This window comes from Akebia trifoliata, chromosome 12 (assembly GCF_017979445.1).
Source record: "Akebia trifoliata isolate Shusen 1 chromosome 12, ASM1797944v1, whole genome shotgun sequence".
Taxonomy (NCBI): domain Eukaryota; kingdom Viridiplantae; phylum Streptophyta; class Magnoliopsida; order Ranunculales; family Lardizabalaceae; genus Akebia; species Akebia trifoliata.
Genome location: NC_141386.1, coordinates 20,107,006 through 20,125,835, shown reverse-complemented (window position 1 = coordinate 20,125,835; position 18,830 = coordinate 20,107,006). Strand labels below are relative to the sequence as shown.

The 18,830-nt window shown below is 34.1% G+C and overlaps 1 protein-coding gene across 1 annotated transcript; it reads right to left on the bottom strand.

Annotated features, from left to right (window-relative positions):
- Positions 1-8,755: 8,755 nt before the first annotated feature.
- LOC147389039 (glyoxylase I 4-like) lies at positions 8,756-11,761 on the bottom strand. The gene is made up of 4 exons (XM_086419835.1): positions 11,607-11,761; positions 11,337-11,506; positions 10,952-11,057; positions 8,756-9,216 (listed from the first exon to the last, which is right to left on the bottom strand). The coding sequence occupies exons 2-4, from the start codon at positions 11,489-11,491 to the stop codon at positions 8,920-8,922; spliced, it is 558 nt and encodes a 185-aa protein (XP_086275961.1). The 5' UTR covers positions 11,492-11,506; positions 11,607-11,761; the 3' UTR covers positions 8,756-8,919.
- Positions 11,762-18,830: the final 7,069 nt, after the last annotated feature.

Sequence of the window (18,830 nt, the reverse complement as noted above, 5' to 3'; positions counted from 1 at the left end):
ACTATAGATTTTAGTGGAACGCTAGGATTTTTGTTAGAGTGAGGAATTTTTATATAATCATATATATATTTTTTTTCCGTACTCTGATCTATCGTATGTTATTAGATGTATATAGACTTCTGCTATTATTGTATTTTGTATATATATATATATATATATATATATTATATATATATAGGATGTGCATATTATAAGTATTTGTGTACCTTGAAATGTTAACATAAATAGATGAAACCATGCTGAAATTTCGAAGCACCACCTAGTGCCTCGAGATCTGACATGGGGCTTTGTGTTAATGTTTCAGGGGCGCCACATTGCCTCAATCTCATTTTTCAAAATTTTGGAAAAATAGGGGTATTAATAGGGAATCATCAATGTCCTATTACTGTTATTGAGAGAACAAGGATCATCTTCTTTTCTTTCGAATTAAGAATAAGAAAAATGGGGACGAGCCATAAAGTCTCATAATAAAGAAAATGAAATGGAGATAAGGACTTCTCTCTAAGCATCATTATTACATGCTCTAAAGGGGAATGAGAAAATATGGCTGAGTTAAAAAATCATGTCAATATAATGCCTTGTTTATGTCAACATCAATGGAAAATTATTGAAAAAACTAGTAACATTTAGTAATGGGACTCTTAAAATAGGTTAAAATATCAATGCCTCATATGGTACAAATTGACTAGGATTAAGGCTAATGACGCTTTCTGACACAACCACCACCAAAGGATTTGAAGTGAACAAGATGCATTGAATTATACATTTTCCATGTCCTAATCTCACTCAATTATAAAACTTGGGATTACCAATTGGGAAGCATCAATAACCTGAGATTGCTGCAAAAGGAGTTGGAACCGATCCTTCTTATGGAAATAAGAAGATGTGTATGACTGTGGTTGAGGCATGAAGCCCCTTTGTCAAAGAAATAAGAAAAGTATAATAGATCACCCAGGTGGCCTCGACACCTCAGGTTCAAAATTGGTAATGAAAAAGACAGTTAAATCAACCATCAAAGGGACTTCATGTTATATAAGTTTTTGGGCCACCAAGGTTTCTGTATTAAATAAGACACATTTTTTATCCTTAGGAAGTATACAAGTAAAACAATAAAGAGATTCCAAGGAGAAACTACACAAAAATAGATGTTTTATCTCTTTAAGGTAAAACGATCAATTCATTTAGAGTGATCGCTTCGATCTAAAGAGCGATCGACAATTTATTTTGATTATTTTGAAGCTCATTTATGTAAATTTCTTTATAACTAATCCCCAATATACGTTTATAAATAAGGGAGATCAAAAAAGGAAACGACAAGAAATACTAAGGGAATACGTTGTCAAATTTACAACTCAAGTTCAAGATTAATGGAACTTTTATTATTTTCTTCTAATCTTTTTATTCTTGCTAAGCGCTAAGCCTTAATTTAATTTTTGTTTCTTTAACTTTATTTCCAATAAGTTAATGGAGTTAAATCCATTAGAATTAGGATAAAAGTTCTTCCTTGACATTTTGCAAGGAAAAGTCAAGAACTACCTCATTACTTGTGAGATTGGATCCTTGATCCATGATCCTTATGATGGAAACTAGGGATAAAAGAGCACATTCATTGTCTCCCTCTCAAATGTCCCTTGATTTGTTACCTCGATAGTCCCAAAGAAAAGGAAAGTAATGCCATACACCCCCAATGGACTCCTAACCATGGATCCAAATGAGGAAGAACACAGAGGTAGGCTCAATCGAACAAACTTGAGAAGTTCCCAATTGTGATTTGCATAGGATCAGGTGAACTAGGTAATGTTTGCTCGATCGAACCTGAGAGATGCTCAATTTTCAATTCTTCATGGGGTGGTAGGCCGATCAACTGAGCCTGAGAGTTGCATGAATTATACTCCTTGATGGGACGATAGGTGGGTCGAACGAGTTTTCTTGGGTCGGTGAAACGTAAATTTTTTTGTCATCTTTTCTTCGATTTCTCCCCAAAATCACCCACAATCCTTCCATAAGTTTCTAAACCATTGATGATCATAATAAATAATAGTTCTACTCATTTTCTATCCTCTAGTACAAGATTAATAAATCTAAAACAAATTCAACAAACTCAAACCATCTAGTCATGCATGATTTTGAAGAATTTTAACGATAATTTGACACCAAATCTAGTTCTTGATGTAAAACTGATTTCTTTACAAAATAATTGTAACTAAAGGGAAGATGGGAGGAGCTCCTACCTCAAATGCGTCTTCTACAATGTAATATCTCCAAGATCTAGTTCGAAAGGTCCTCTTTGTTCACTTCATGACCTTCGTTTTTGACGAATATGCAATCTTCTTGGATCAATGTGATGTCCGCGACAAGAAAAATATTTTCCTTTCTTTCGTCCAGTCTTGAATCGCACTCTACGGTCTTTGAATCGATGTTTTTAATTCTAGGAAGATTAGGATTAGGGTTTTTTTTTTTTTTTTTTTGGAGATAAGAGTGCAAAGTCTGTCAATTTCTAATAAGTATGGTATTTATAAATGACCTAGGGACTTAAATGTCATTTTCAATTTATTTTCTTTTATTTAAAAAGTATATATCCTAGGTTCCGTTTTTTACAAACTTATAGTCTATTTAAGATAATTTTTCAATATGAACCTACTAGTGTCCTTGAATTATTTTCTAGAAAAATTATTTCTAAGTGACCAAATTTAACCATTAATCAAAATTCCACGAAATACGTAATGGATATCTAAAAAGTTACATACATATAATTTCTTTCTATAAAAAAAAAATAAATAAAGGTATGGTAATGACCTCTAGTTAATGTTACACCATTTCCATCCATCTATCAATAAATCACATCTCACGTGGCCTAGCCATTGAGAAATGCTAGCTCATCAAACAGTTGAGAATATGAGTTCTCTCTATCCATCCAACAATCTATTGATAAATCAACTATCGTTATTCGTATCTATTAAAATATATCTTTTTAAAAAATATTTGTAATCCTAAGATATCAACTAATTCCACATGATGGTCTTTGTTGAGTAAAAATGCTCAGAAACTACAATAAAATTGTAAATAGTAAAAATTATAAAAAAAAAGTGGTGAAAATTTGGTTAAATGTCAAAAATACCATTTTTTTAACTTCTTCAAGCGACAAATGAATTTTTAGAAATTGAAGTCTTAATTAGAGATTTAATGTCATATAATTCCAAAACTTAGTTTGAAGGAAAAGTTCGAAAAGATGGGCCAGGGGGGGGGGGGCGGGGGGCCAAAAATCTTACAAAAATGAAGAAATTTGCATTTTGTTCTTGAACCGAAAATTTAAATTTTTATTCTTTGAGTTTTGGATATTTAAAACATTTTTATTGAATCTAAATTATGGGTATTCCTTTATTTTCATTAAATACCTTAAAGTTAATAGAAGCATAAAAATAACAATGATATTTACTTAAATTATTTTAAGAAAATAAGTTGATTGGAAAATTATGCCTAAGGATGTTTGTCTGAAAAAAAAAAGGACCAAAGTCTGGAACTATTTCTTCAGTGGGTACATTGTCACGGCTGGTGTTGCCACAACAAGAGTTTCTATGGTTTCAGAAACCAATTTTGTGAGGTAGCACAATAGAAATCAAGACAACAAACCCCAATTTTTGGATTTTCTTTGTTTTTGATGAAATTTCACCTACATTCTTCATGTTTGCTTAAAACTAATCATTTTCTTTCATTTATGACAAATATATAACATTTTCAATACATCTAAACATGCATGATTTTGAAAATACAAGTTCGAATTTGTTTTCTACTACTTAAAATTTCTACATCTTGGTGTCATTTTTAACACGGTTTTTACAATTGTTATCTCATGGCCTCCTTTTATTCTTCTCCCTTGCAAGCTCTTCTAAGGAAATAATTTCATGTTTAACTATTTCTTTCAACTTTCTCATGAGAGCTTTGGTACTATCACCTGCATCGTCATACTTTTTAAAATTTCAAAACTTCAATAAAGCCATCAAAATCAGGCAAAGTAGACACATTGGGTATATCTGATAATTTTTTCCAAGGATGCAATTGTGAGGTATTGAATGATCCTTTAGATTGTACAATACAATCTCGTGGGCACAAGGAAGTCCATGTATATATCAGACTACACACCCACATGCATCAACACATATTTCAATTTTCTCAGACCATTACACTTTGTTGGATTTTCTCAAATGTAGCTATGGAGACAAACCCTCTTAGCTCCTTGAATAATGTCGGTCTGTAGTCATGCAACACAATATATAGGTTCTTTTGAAAAGAGGCTCCTATCTGTTTAAGTTGAGATATCAGTAGGGATTTCATGACACCTCAAGAGGTGATGAAATAATCTTGAGAGGATCGAAGATATCTCTCAAACTTGGCATGTGCGCTTTTAGCTCTACTCATTGTTGTATTACCAAAATGAAAAGTTTTATTGGCTCACATTGCAACGAATGCTTATTTGTATGGAGTCAGCTAACTATCATTAACATATTGTACAACATTTAAATATTTTTCACAAAAGGCACTCTCAAAATTGGATTGCCACTCTTCAAACTCCTTCTCGGTAGATGATAAAACTATATCATTCCACATACCCATGAATTTCTCCCAAACTTCTTGGAGATCAAACATTAATTTTTTTTTTTCACTTTGTTAAGATATTCCAAGAAATATGATATCTACGCAATAAATTTCTTGAGTTTGGAAATACCTCTCTCATAGCATTCATCAAGGCTAGCCTCCTATCAATAACCATGACTAAGGGTAGGGCAATCTCTTCCATAGTCATGTTCATTCATTTCAATGCCCATGAATAATAATCTTCTCTTTCAACATCTAAGTAGGCAAACGCTAATGGAATAATATATCACCCCTATGATCTCTAACAATGACATATTGTATTGATAAGCCTTGTAAGTGAAATCCATGAGGAGGGCATTAGGAAAACACCTTAGAAGTTAAATTTACCTGGGATGCGCCCAAAATATATCTCTAACAACATCATACCTATGCCATTCTAAATTTTTTTTCTCTGTCGACTTCTTCAAAAAATGTTGCATTTGTGATCTACCTGACATATCATCTTTCCTTGTCTTTGACCATGCATTGTAAATGGTCTTGACTGTTATAGTATTATATTGATCTCTTTGCTTAATTGCTTGGAGAATGTGTCTTAGACTAACACCAATAGTTGTCGTTTTAGTTAATAGTTGTTTCTCACTCGATAATAGCCTCTTAGCATATGAATGTCCCTCAAAATGCCCAGCAATACTGTTATTGTTGGAACCACATATCACTTCGATCTTTCAGTAATCATCCTCTATTAATTTCAAACCTCATAAAGAAAAAAACACATCGGCATCACTTAATGCCTGACCATCTATCAATTTTTTTTATCTTTACCATTTTTAGATCCTCCACAATTTCCACCCCTATCACATTCGAAGAATATTCTAGGACTTTTATCCTTTGATGATCCGATCTTAAAAATATTATGATAGTCCCAACAGTCTTGCTAGTATCTTTAACCCATCTAAATAGATCTTCTCGATTATAAAGCATCTCATCCGATTCAAAGTATGTTGTATGATTGATTACTTGAGCTAATTGCATGTGCATATTAATAAAGTTAAACAATTAATATAAAAAATAAAAGAATTTATATAAAAAAATTCAATTTTGTTCGGTAAGTACACACTCAAATGTTTTCAACATATTCTGTATATACCAAACCGGTTTCAACATAATCATTACTAGGGTATCAAACTAACTCGAAAATATTTCTTGTTCTATTTGATACCCCTACACCGAACTTTATGTGGTACACTTGATATATACTCATCGAGTCAGAGAAAACGATTTCAATATATACTTACCGATTGAATATTTAGTTTTTTGGGGGGGGGTTTCAATTTATTCGGTATTTACATACCAAATCTATTTTACACGTTGAATCTACACCTACCGAAAATGTCAGAAAAAAAAATGATCAGTTGCTTATATCATTTATTTCAAATGTTAATAATACTTGAAAATGAAATAAATTTCATATAATTATGTTCGTTGTTCAATTCATATGAGATAAAATTATCAAAAATTTAAAAATAGAGAAGATGAATTTTAAAATTCCTAAAAAAATTTACCTCCATTAATTCAAATATATTGAAAACTGAAGAGGTGACGATACTCGAGGCTTACATCCTTTATACCTGACAACCTAACTCAAAAACTCATTTACATGGAGCACACTTCTCATCAAATGAGAATACCTACATGGCTTACGCATGTTTTTTTATTTATTTTATTTTATTTTATTAGAAGGGTATCTGGGCCAGTTTGCGCGCACCAACTATTCCCTCCTCCCCGAACAAGACTTGCGAAACATGATTTTAATCCTGCGGTCCATGGCCACTAATATTAGTAGCCGGTGGGAATCGAACTTGAAACCACAGGGGGAGCACACCCCTTGATCCCGAAGTGCTACCACTCGGCCACCCATCTGGTGGTTTCAAGGCATGGTTACTAATCCATCTCATTAATCCACGTCAGCATAAACATTAAATTTTGGATTACTGATTTTCGGAAGCCCTTTTCTTCTCTCCCAGATATGAAATAGGAGAGAGGGTTTGTGCTTCGAGCTTCGCCTTGTCTCAAGAGGAGAGTTTTGGTGGAGAAGATGATTGAGTCGATTGTGTTCTATTTCAGATTTGGAGTTCGAAGCAATACCCTCTCTTCTGTTTGAGATCTGGAAAGAAAAAAAGGGCTTTCGAAAAGATGATTGAGTCGAGAGTCAAGTGGAGAAGATGATTGAGTCGTCTACGTTCTATTTTTGATTTGGAGTACAAAGCACAAACCCCCTCTCTTCTATTTCAGATCTGGAGGAGAAATAATGGGCTTTCGGAAATCAGTAATAAAAAAAAAAATTTAAGGTTTATGCTGACATGGATTCGTAATTGTCTGCCACGTAGGTATTCTCATCTGAGGAGAAGTACACTCCACGTAGATAAAAAGTGTGGCAAGCTAATTATCTCTCAAAGGGGGGAAAATTGACGCTGATAAAAAGTGTCCTATCTAGTATCCCAGTCTACTTTCTTTCTTTACTCTCAATGCCCCGAAGTGTGGAACTAAGACTAGATAAGCTTTTTCGCAACTTTCTTTGGCATGATAGAGTTGGGAGTAGGAAACATCATCTAGTTAGTTGGAGACAAGTTTGCTCGGACAAGAAGTATGGTGGCCTCAGAATTAGAAGACTTGGGATAATGAATTTGGCATTGAAGGGAAAATGGCTTTGGAAGTTTGGGACTGACGGTGATAGTCTGTGGAGACAAGTTGTAGGAAGAAAGTATGGCACTAAATGGACAGGGTGGGAAAGCGGGTCAATTAGACATCCCCATGGTTGTGGGATGTGGAAAGGTATCATGAAGAGCATGTCGATGTTCAATCCGAGAATTAAATTTAAAGTGGGTCAAGGTAACCGAGTAAGATTTTGGAAGATATTTGGTGCAGAAACCGATCACTTATGGAGGTATTTCGAAACTTGTATTCCTTATCCTCAAAAAAAGGGAGTCCAATCACATCAGTCCGGCGATCCATAGAAGGAGAATGTGCATGGGACCTTGGGCTTCGGAGAGGTCTCGGACAATTTGGAACTTGAAGATGTTGTTAGATTAGTAGATGGAGCTTCACGCTTAAAATTTCGTCCAGGAAGGGAAGATGAGAGAGTGTGGATGGTAAGTAAGGATGGGAAGTTTTCGGTGCGCTCGTTTTATCACTCCCTATGCGATAATGGAGATATTTCCTTTCCTCACGTGTCAATTTGGGGTCCTAGAGTACCAAGTAAAGTTGCTTTCTTTACTTGGACGGCGTCCTTAGAAAGAATTCAAACGGTGGATTTTCTGATGCGTCGTGGTTTGTGCGGGGCGAGTTGCTATGTGCTATGTATGGATAATGGAGAATCTTCGGATCATCTTCTTCTTCATTGTAAGTTTGCGCATGGCATATGGACACACTTTTTGAACTTGTATGGAGTTATATCCTGTCTACCACAAACATTAAAAGAACTCTTCAGTTGGTTGTCTTCAATTGGCTATTCGTTTGGTGGTACAAAGAGATTGTTGTGGAGTATTACACCATTTGCATTCTGTTGAGGAGTGTGGCTTGAGAGAAATAGGCGTATATTCGAGGGGAAGCAGAAAGATTGTAGAGATACAATTATATCCATTGTGGGTCTTATCTTTTTCTGGTCCAAAGTATTCAAAGAGTTTAGGGGAGTTTTCTTCGAGGATTTTATTTTTAATTGGGATGGGATTTATTGTATTCCTTATGAGTAGTCCTCCGATGTAAGGTCTTGCTAGGTCGGTCATCTCGACTGACCTAGTTTTGTTTATGAATGAATTGCTACTTATCAAAAAAAAAAAAAGTGCACTCCACGTAAATGAGTATCTTAGTTAGGCTGTCAGGTGAGTTAGAAAATCATCACTCTTTAAAAATTTCGATAGAAATTTTTAGGTTTCAATCGGTGGAGTCAATTTGTTCTTCCGATCGGTGGATTTTAGGTACACATCCTTTGTCGTAACTGAAAGGTGTGTACAACTAGTAAAAATACAAAGGTAAATAAGTAATTTGCATTTTTATTTTTTTTCCCCTAAAAGCCACTTAATTCGTCATTTCGGTGTGTGCAAATAGAGCGATCCATATTTTAACTTTTTGCAAGATATTTTGTAGTTACGACATTTTAGATTATTTAACGATGTACGAAGCACAGTATTTCAATCAATAACAGATCAATTTGAACAAGTTGGAAACGACTCTATTTCACATTTTACCTCTTAAAAGGTCCTTATTACAAACAAACTAAACTTTGGACCAGATATGCCTCTGAGGACTAAAGACAAGAAAGTTCCTTTATCAAGCACAAGGAAGGTAGTCTTCCTGTTGGAGGACATGTAGAGAAGAAATTCGTTCCACAATGTCTTGCTGCTGCTGTTTCTTGTAGTTGATTCGCATACATGCTCCAACAGGTTTCCCTTTCCCTGCCAATGGTATCACTGGTAGGTTGTCACAATTACATATCTCAATCATGAAACCATCTGGGTCATGGAAAAACAGTTGATCCACAAGGATCCCACCCTCCTCTACTGTCCTTTGCACATATTCGATCCCCATCTCCTTCAATTTCTTCTCTACTGCAACCATACTCTCACACTGCAAAAGGGTATTTTGGTCATTTCAAATTGATGTGTGCTTTGTATTCTTTTGAGTTGAGTTGCAACCTGTTAGAATCACTCTTATATCCTTTCCTTCCTATAATATAAGTAGGATGTGCACATGAGACGTTTTGGTTGGAGTTTAAAACACCAAGTGTTTAAAATCCAATAAAAGCATGCCACGTAAACACATTTTTTTGTTATAGGAACATGACACTATTCTAGATCGTGACTCTCTTAACTATTCGAGTGAGGATTTTTTTCTTGAGTCGTGCTGCAGTAACATTAAAATTGACATCGATTCTCACATTGCTAATGTAGACGTGCACACATAATCATAAATGCTTTTCACTCATATCTCGATAAAAAGAATCTATGGTTCCATACATACATCCAGGTCAGCTATGTGAGAATCAATGTCAATTTTAATGTTACTTCAGCATTTTTCTTTTTTCATTATGGGTTTGAAATTCACCCACACAACTAATCATAAAACCTACCAAAAAAAAAAAAAAACATTGACTAAAACCAGATGGGTTAAAATCACCAATTGAGCTAATTTTTTGGTATATGCTTCTAAAAAAAGTGAGTTTAACACTCATGGATTGGTGGGGGTCAACAAAGGAGACAGGGATCAGGTTACAACCTAACTCATTGCAGTAGAAGATTTCCAATCAGGAGGAAAATTTTCCTTCTCTCAATTGGCTTCATGTCTTTTGAAATCCCCATTATCCCAAATACCACGTAGGGCACTTTTCAGACTCTTTGATGATCCCATGAGTGTCTGTTGTCCATCTTTTTTAGACCAACACACTATAAATCAACCTCATGGGAGACCCTACACACTAGAAATCAACTTGATTGGTACTTATATTGTTGAATTTTAACATTTTTCTCATGGTTTATATTTAATTGCTACACAAATCAATTTTTTTATGGGTACATATCCCACAAGCATGGACTGGGTCAAACAGTCATGACTCATGAGTTGTGGTAGAGAAAGTTGTAGGATTTTAGGGCGTGCTTTGGGACACAAGAAGCTAAACTTATGGGGCAGTAGAAAACCTACAAGAAATTAAATGGGTGACAAAGAAACAATTGTGACACATCACCATTACACTAGCATATATAGTTGGCACCTTTGATCTGTCAACTACTAAAAAAGTCATACTTTTTTTTTTATATATATTTATTATCATGCCTAATTTTTGTTATAAAAATTTAATAATTTTATCAATAAAATTAAATAGGTATCTAGATTCTAGAGTAATATAATCCTTCTTTAAAAATAATAAGTACCTCACCTTTCTCCTCTCTTTTTTTTCCTTATTTATCAAATTAAGGCCTCAAGGGAGGAAGAAGATCTTGAATGAGAAAAGGCACCCCACTATGATTGGCTCTAAATGATGCCAACAATCAACAACTAATATTTCCAAGTGATGATAAGTTTATGTATTATGACGCAGAATCTCCAATCAACATGGGCAAGACATGTTTCTTCATTCATTTAGATTTCTTCTTTTAAATAATTAAAAAGAAAAGAGAAAAAGAAAAAAAAGATGTTTTTTTAAAGTTCTATTTCAAAATTAAAATGAATAGTGCGCTATAACCTCGAATTTCACAATATACAACTCAAAATAAACTTGAATGGAGGAAAAAAACAATAGTGTCGACTATGATTTGTGTTGAAATATAATTGATGAGTGACACCAAGAACTTAAGAGATAATTTACCTGAAAAGACATGTGATTATCTTTGGGATTAATCTCATTTTTATTTGGCATGCTTTCAGGGTCCTCAGACTGTAAGAGATGTATACCCATACCATAATTGAACAACCTAAATTAAAGAAGAAATTATAAATCAAAATCAGCTCCAAAATAAAATAAAATAAAACAGAGATATATATGTTATACTTTTTAATTGATTTTCAGTATATGGGTTTTTATTTTTTATTTTTTTATATTTTAAAGTTACCATGTCCCACAAAATCAGAAGATCCAGGCCTCCTGATTTGGAAGAACCAAAAAAAATATAATGATAATATATATATATATATATATATTTAACAAAAAAATCAAATCAAATGGAAGTGTTTTATTATTAAAATAAAATTACCATGCTCCATCAAAATCAAAAGATCCAGGCCTCCTGATCGGAAAGAAGCCAAGTACATTTTGATAAAAATCTAATGATTCCTCCACAGATTTACAAACTAGAGAGATATGATTCAGCGACGTAAGATTCAATGGACCTCCCATATTGCCCACCATTCTCCAATCAGAAATCTGAAAAAAATAAAAAATTGAAACAAGAATCAGAACTGAAGATACAACAAGAACCATGATAAAGAAGAAAACTTAGAACTCAAATCAAAATGAGATTCACCTTCTAACGATCTTTCAACAATGAAGAAACAATCGAAAGAAATGAAATTTGCAGAGATCCTTACGGCAGTCCCAGGTGATAGTAAGAGGCCGTATTTATAGAGAATTTTAGAAGGGAGTCCACTTATTTAACGCCACGTTTTGGATAATGATGCGTTCGACACGTAGATGCCAGCCTTACTGAGTGCTGACGCGGCCCACGGCCTCGGTTCTGTGAACTTTGCTGTCAAATTTACTGTTTTTTTCACAGAAAAAAACCTTGCTCTTCATTTAGATAGGAAAGTTTGATGTCCACGAACTATCTTAGACCATTGACCCCACCTCTTGTGTTGGTCCTACATCCCATAAATCAGCTAAATGGCTAATCTCTGTCTTGTCTTTTATTCGAGTAAGTAGGACCAAAATTTTTTTCCCTAACATCTAAATAATCCCTAAAAATGCTCTAAGCAGTATATATAGGGCCCCGTTTGGCACCCAACCATTTACCCAACATGTTTTGTCTTACACGAGTTACAAGTTTTGGAATAGGCTGATTTTTGGTGAGGATGATCTCTATGGTGAGGAGATCATCCTCACCAAAAATCAGCCCATTCCAAAACTTCTAACCCCATCACAAATGGTTTACAAAAAATGGACGGTCCACGATTTTTCAACTTGTAAACAAGGGGTTAAAAGTTTTGGAATGAGCTGATTTTTGGTGAAGATGATCTTCTAACCGTAGAGATCATCCTCACTAAAAATCAGCCCATTTCAAAACTTCTAACCCATGTAGGACAAAACATGTTGGGCAAATGGTTGGGTGCTGAACATTTCCCACATATATATATATATATATATATATATATATATATATATATATGGTCCCGTTCAGCAACAAACATTTTGGCAAAACATTTTTCAAAACATGAGTTAGAGGTTTTGGAATGGGCTGATTTTTGGTGAGGATGATCTCTACGGTGCGAAGATCATCCTCACCAAAAATCAGCCCATTCCAAAACTTCTAGCCCCAGTTTACAAGTTGAAAAATCGTGAACCGTCCATTTTTTGTAAATCATTTTTTATGGGATTAAAAGTTTTGGAATGAGCTGATTTTTGGTGATGATGATCTCCTCACCGTAGAGATCATCTTCACCAAAAATCAGCCCATTCCAAAACCTCTAACCCATGTTTTGAAAAATGTTTTGCCAAAATGTTTGTTGCTAAACATTTCCCACATATATATATATATATATATATATATATATATGGGTCCCGTTCGCCACCCTTAGTTTTACCACACACTTTAACAAACGCGTTTTGTCTTACATGGGTTAGAAGTTTCGGAATGAGCTGATTTTTGGTGAGGATGATCTCTATAGTGAAGAGATCATCCTCACCAAAAATCAGCTCATTCCAAAACTTCTAACCCCATCAAAATTGATTTACAAAAAATGGACGGTCCATGATTTTTCAACGTGTAAACATGGAGCTAAACATTTCGGAATGGGCTGATTTTTGGGGAGGATGATCTTCTAATCATAGAGATCATCCTCACCAAAAATCAACTCATTCCAAAACTTCTAACCCATGTAGGACAAAAAACGTTTGTTAAAGTGTGTGGTAAAACTTAGGGTGCTGAACATTTCCCTATATATATATATATATGGGTCCCTTTCAGCAACAAACATTTTGGCAAACATTTTGGCAAAACATTTTTCAAAACATGGGTTAGAGGTTTTGGAATGGGCTGATTTTTGATGAGCATGATCTCTATGGTGAGGAGATCATCCTCATCAAAAATCAGCCCATTCCAAAACTTCTAACCCCATGTTTACAAGTTGGGAAATCGTGGACCGTCCATTTTTTGTAAGCCATTTTTGATGGGTTAGAGGTTTTGGAATGGGCTGATTTTTGGTGATGATGATCTCCTCACCGTAGAGATCATCCTCACTAAAAATCAGCCCATTCCAAAACCTCTAACCCATATTTTGAAAAATGTTTTGCCAAAATGTTTGTCAAAATGTTTGTTGCTGAACATTTCCCTATATATATATATATATATATAGAGAGAGAGAGAGAGAGAGAGAGAGAGAGAGAGAGAGATCACGCTCCCTGTACACATATATCGATTCATATATTTACAACGGGTTTTGTCCTATGTGGGCTAAACATTTCGGATTGGGCTGATTATCCTCACCAAAAATCAGATCAATCTGAAACTTCCAAGCTCGTCAAAAGTGATTTACAAAAAATAGATGGTTCACAATTCTTCAACTAATAAATATGGGGTTAGAAGTTTTAGAATTAGCTGATTTTTGATGAGGATGATCTCCTCGTCATATAGATCATCCTCATCAAAAATCAGCTCAATCTGAAACTTTTAGCCTACATAGGACAAAACACGTTGTAGATAAATGAGTAGATATATGTGTATACAGATCTTGACCCACATGTATATATATATATAATTTTTATTTTTATATTTTATGTAAACCAGGTAGTAGGGCATTTTGAACCCAAGTCGCGGTAACAACTCTCTACAAACCTTGCAACTGTATTACCACAAATTGTCACCAAAATAGTTGGTCTTTAACCTCTATAAAAATCCTATCTTCTTTTTAAGTTTTGAGTATTGTAAAAATATAAAATAAAATTTTGAAAAGTTAAAAGGTAGAAATGTTACAATATTCAACAATTATCGATAAATCAACAATTAATTAGTTGATTCACGGATTTAATTGGCTAGTTGCTTATTTCGAGAATTTTACCAAAGATTTGGAGAATTTTGTGACTTTGTTAACAACTTTAGAGTTTGCACCTTCTAAATTAACCATTAAAGAAAAAAAAAAGGCCTAATGGTTTGAAACTAGAGAAATTTACTAAAATGGAACTCCAATTTCAAATAATTCCCAAGACTTATTTTTGAAATTTGTAATTTATCATTTTCGAAAGTATCTTTTTTACCAAAATCGTAATAAAAACTTTGAATAGTAAATTGATAATTTTATATACCGAAAGTACCCTTTTAAAAAAAGTTAATGTACAAAAATAAATTTTGATCACACGTTAAAAGGATCCTATTGACACTGAATAATTTTTTTGAAAATTTTCTTTGTCAATAGGATCTTATTGACACTATACAAAAATAAACTATGATCTCATATCAAAAGGATCTTGTTGACATTGAGTATTTTTTTTATTTACCTTTAAGATGAGATTAAAATTTATTTTTGTATAGTGTCAAAAGAATCTCATTGACAAGGAACAATTAAAAAAAAAATACTCAATGTTAACAAGATCCTTTTGACTTGATACCAATTTTTTTTTTTTTTTTGTATAGTGTTAAATGGATCTCATTGATACTAAACTTTTTTTTTTTTAACTATTCAATGTCAATAAGAATACTTTGACATGGGATCATAATTTATTTTTGTATAGTATCAAAAGGATGACACTGGATTTAAAGAATATATATGTATATATATATATATATGTATTCAGTATATAAAATTAGTAATTTTTTGTTTAAAGGTTTTTTTTACTGTTTTAGTAAAAAAATAATTTCAAAAATGGGACATTACCATTTTCGGAAATAAGTTAAAAAATACTCCATTTTGAGAATTATTTGATTTTCGATGCATATTTTGGCAAATTTTCCTTGAAATTATCATATGTGGTACACATCGAATGGTAGGGCTTTTGTTCTCTACCCCATATTCAAGTTTCTTGTAGACATCCATGTTATTAAAATCTCCTATTTCAAATTAAATTGATATGTGTCTAGGTTAGTTTAATCTGGACGATCTAATCCAACTTGGATGAGTCATATCCTCCAAAGCCATTTTAAACCAATTCAACACTATTTAGATTTCTTAGTTAAATACCTTTAGGTTTAAGTGTGCTTTAAACCAATATAATTAACATTTTTTTTGTTTATAAACTAAACTAATAGATGTTACAATAACAAAATTTTGATTTATATTAATCATGTTGTAGATACGTGATTTTTGATTACCAAACATCACTTCTACAAAGGTTTGGAATTGCAATCATTCATTTTTGCAAAATAGTCTGAATGGTTAGCCAATGTACATTTTTAGAAAAAGTATAATTTTGGCATTTAGTGATTCTCGTTTGGATAAGGTACCAATCAACCTGAAATCAGGATAAGCGGCTTGGTTAAAGAAAATGGAAAGTGTTAGGCACCCCTTTCTCTTCACCAAGTGGTGGTAGCCTCAAAATAACTTGGTCGTTTTGGATAAGAACAAAATAAACATAAAAGGTGCCACATGTTAACGACTTATACCCTAAATAAGGATTTGCTTTTTGCTCGGATTATGGGATCATCTTAGTGAAAGAGATGATCCCTATAAGCAATTAACATTGGGAACTACAAGTATTTTTTAAAAGTGTTGGCTATGATTATGGGTCCATTCTCATGAGTTGAGAAAAACTTGAATACCGATTGCCCCAAAATAATTTGAATGCTTAAAAATCGATTTTATTTTAAAAATGGTTAAAACCTTTATACTTGCAATAAAATTGAAATCCAATCTATCGGAGATAAAGGAAGGGAAGCATCACATCCTAAATCTTTCTAAAATAAAAATTAAAGAGGTGAAAGGGGATAGTAAAGGAGGGGTATGAAGAAGAAAAATAGAAAAAGGGGGGTATGTATTCCTTTAACCCACCTTGAAGCCTTAATGTCTTCTTCTTCTTGAACCCTTAGTGAAGTATGAAAATATATTTTAAAGTAATGTGAGAATAATGTAAAAGAGAGTTGAGAGAAGATTTTTTTAATCTAAAACTTGGTACCTTTTTTTAGAAGGTGAGGGGGTTATTTATAGGTGTTTGGAAGTTATTTTAGGGGTATAATTGGGTGAAATAATGAAAATGAATAGAATGGTTTATTGTTTATGAGAGTGAGTTTTTGTAAATTGAGGGTGGTGGAAGGGCATTTGTGTAAGGTGGTTTAAGTGGGTCATTTATTACCCAAATGGGTTAAGGTTCTTCAACCCATTTGGGTTGAGTGTTAGGTGGGGTAAAGGGGAGTGGTTTGTTGATTGAGTTTTAGGTAAGTTGAAGGAGAGTGGTGTTTAGGTTAGGAGAATGAGTTGTGTAAGGGATTAGTTGATTGGATTTTGGGAGGGTGAAAGAGGTGGTGACATGTGTCAAAAATTAATGGAGATTAGATGTTTAGATGAGTTGATTGGAGAGAATGAGTGTTTGATTGGAGAAGAGGGTTATGGGTTTGGTTTGTAAAGATGGATTTGTAAGTAATGATGATAGTAGGTTAGAAAAGGATATGGGTTGAGATGGGGGTAAGTTATTTTTTTAGAGAAAGATGATGGGGGTAGGTAGTTGGATAAGAGAGGTGAGTTGGGGTGATGGCATATGTCCTACCTTGATGATTTTGAGTGATTGGTTATGATGTTGGGCTTGGGTAGAATAGGTGTGGTGATGGGTTGAGTCCAATGAGCATTGATGTTAGGTTAAGTTTGGGTATAGTAATGAGTTGTGAGTTGAATTGTTATGGATTTGGATTGGGATGGAATGGGTTTGAAAGATGATTTTTGAGGAGTTGAGGGTTTGTGGGTTTTCAATGGGCTTGGGATATTTTCAATTTCGAGGGTGGAGCGATAAAGGTAGGGGTATGCCAAGTCTTTATTGTGAGTTCATTAATTTTTATAGGAGTCTTAGGAATCCTCAAATTGATCAAAATGTCACGTTTTGATGCTTTGGGCCTTTTAGGCCCGTTGGCAATCCTTATTAGAAAATTCGATATTTTTGGATCCTTTCGACTGGGGGTCCGTTCAAATTGGGGTGTTTATTGCTGCTCTTCTTTGCAGAAATTGTATGCATAGAACTGCAAAGAATAGACTAAACTCCTATTTGTACGGATCAAAAATTTTTGTTAAAAAATGACTTGAAAACATCGGGTGGATCGATGACTTTTGTAGAAAATGACTACCCAAGCATGGGGTCTGACAAGATTTTCCCTTATTAATTCTTTGATCTCATGGTACGGTGATCAATTGAGATCTCGAATTTGATGAAAATTTGATGATTTTTGAAATTTAGATGTTTCTTTGGTCGTGTTTCGACAAATGAAAATTTGATGCATTTTGAAAGAAGTTTTGAAATTCTTTTGATTTTTTTAATGAAAAGGTTCAATAGGGTTTGAGCAAGTTGGGGTTTACACTCTCATTGCATATGGTTCCATTGCAATGGGACTTGATCAAGGCCATGTTGGGGTGTTGGGTTCCTGAACTCAACTTTTTCTGATTTGGAAAACACAAGATGACTCCCATTATTAAGAAATTTGAAGTATTATTGGATCTCTAGATGTCAGGTATGGTTGTTGTTCCACCTTTGAATGATGATTATCAAGGCGAGGCTTTCGACTTTTTGGGGATAAACCGTAAGTTTTCGAAGATTCTAGATGATGGATCAATTTTGAAGACAATGTCTAGATCCTTTTTGATTGAGCGCCTTACGGATCCTTCGAGGCCGTTGGTTCACTTTAATGCCCTTACTTTGATGGTGGTGAGTCAACCCATGTTTCCGGGTGATGGAGATATCATAAACCTTTTGCTTATTCACTTGACTTAACAAGTCTGAGAGGGATGTTGGCTGGCCCCCATGTTTTTAAGTGAGATGTTCCAATCTCTTACGACTTGCTCGTCCAATCATGATCAAAATTTTGCAGATGTGTTCTATTCTGTGGGTAAGTTCCAAACTTAATGCAAATTTTCAATTTAAATTTACTAGTTTTTAAGAGTTTTAAAAGGCTTCTCTTTTTTTAGCTTTGGTTTATGGGTCACGTGGCCTCGATCGAGGTTATTAATCGTTCGTTCTTTGTTAACTCTGATCTCCTACATATGATGTCGAGATTAGTCGTTCCCTTGGTCTCAAGTGGTAAAGAGGAATGGTTCGCCTATGTTTACAACATTGATGATGATGCAGTGAGATGGGTGGGTGCATTCCAGCCTTGGGGGTCAGCTGTGATTGCTTTTGACGAGGACCGATTCCTTGTCTTGATTGGTCTTCATGGGGTGACTCACTATGTACAATTTCAGATTTTTCAACATTTTTAATATGATTAGGGTGTGCTCATTCCTGAGAATTTTAGCGAGTTGGTTGGCCCTTTAACTTTTACACTTCTGAGTTGATTCGTGAAAGAATGAAGTCGAGTTGAGCTTTTGAGTCATCCCGTCTTTGCAGCACACCTATTCCCGTCGTATTT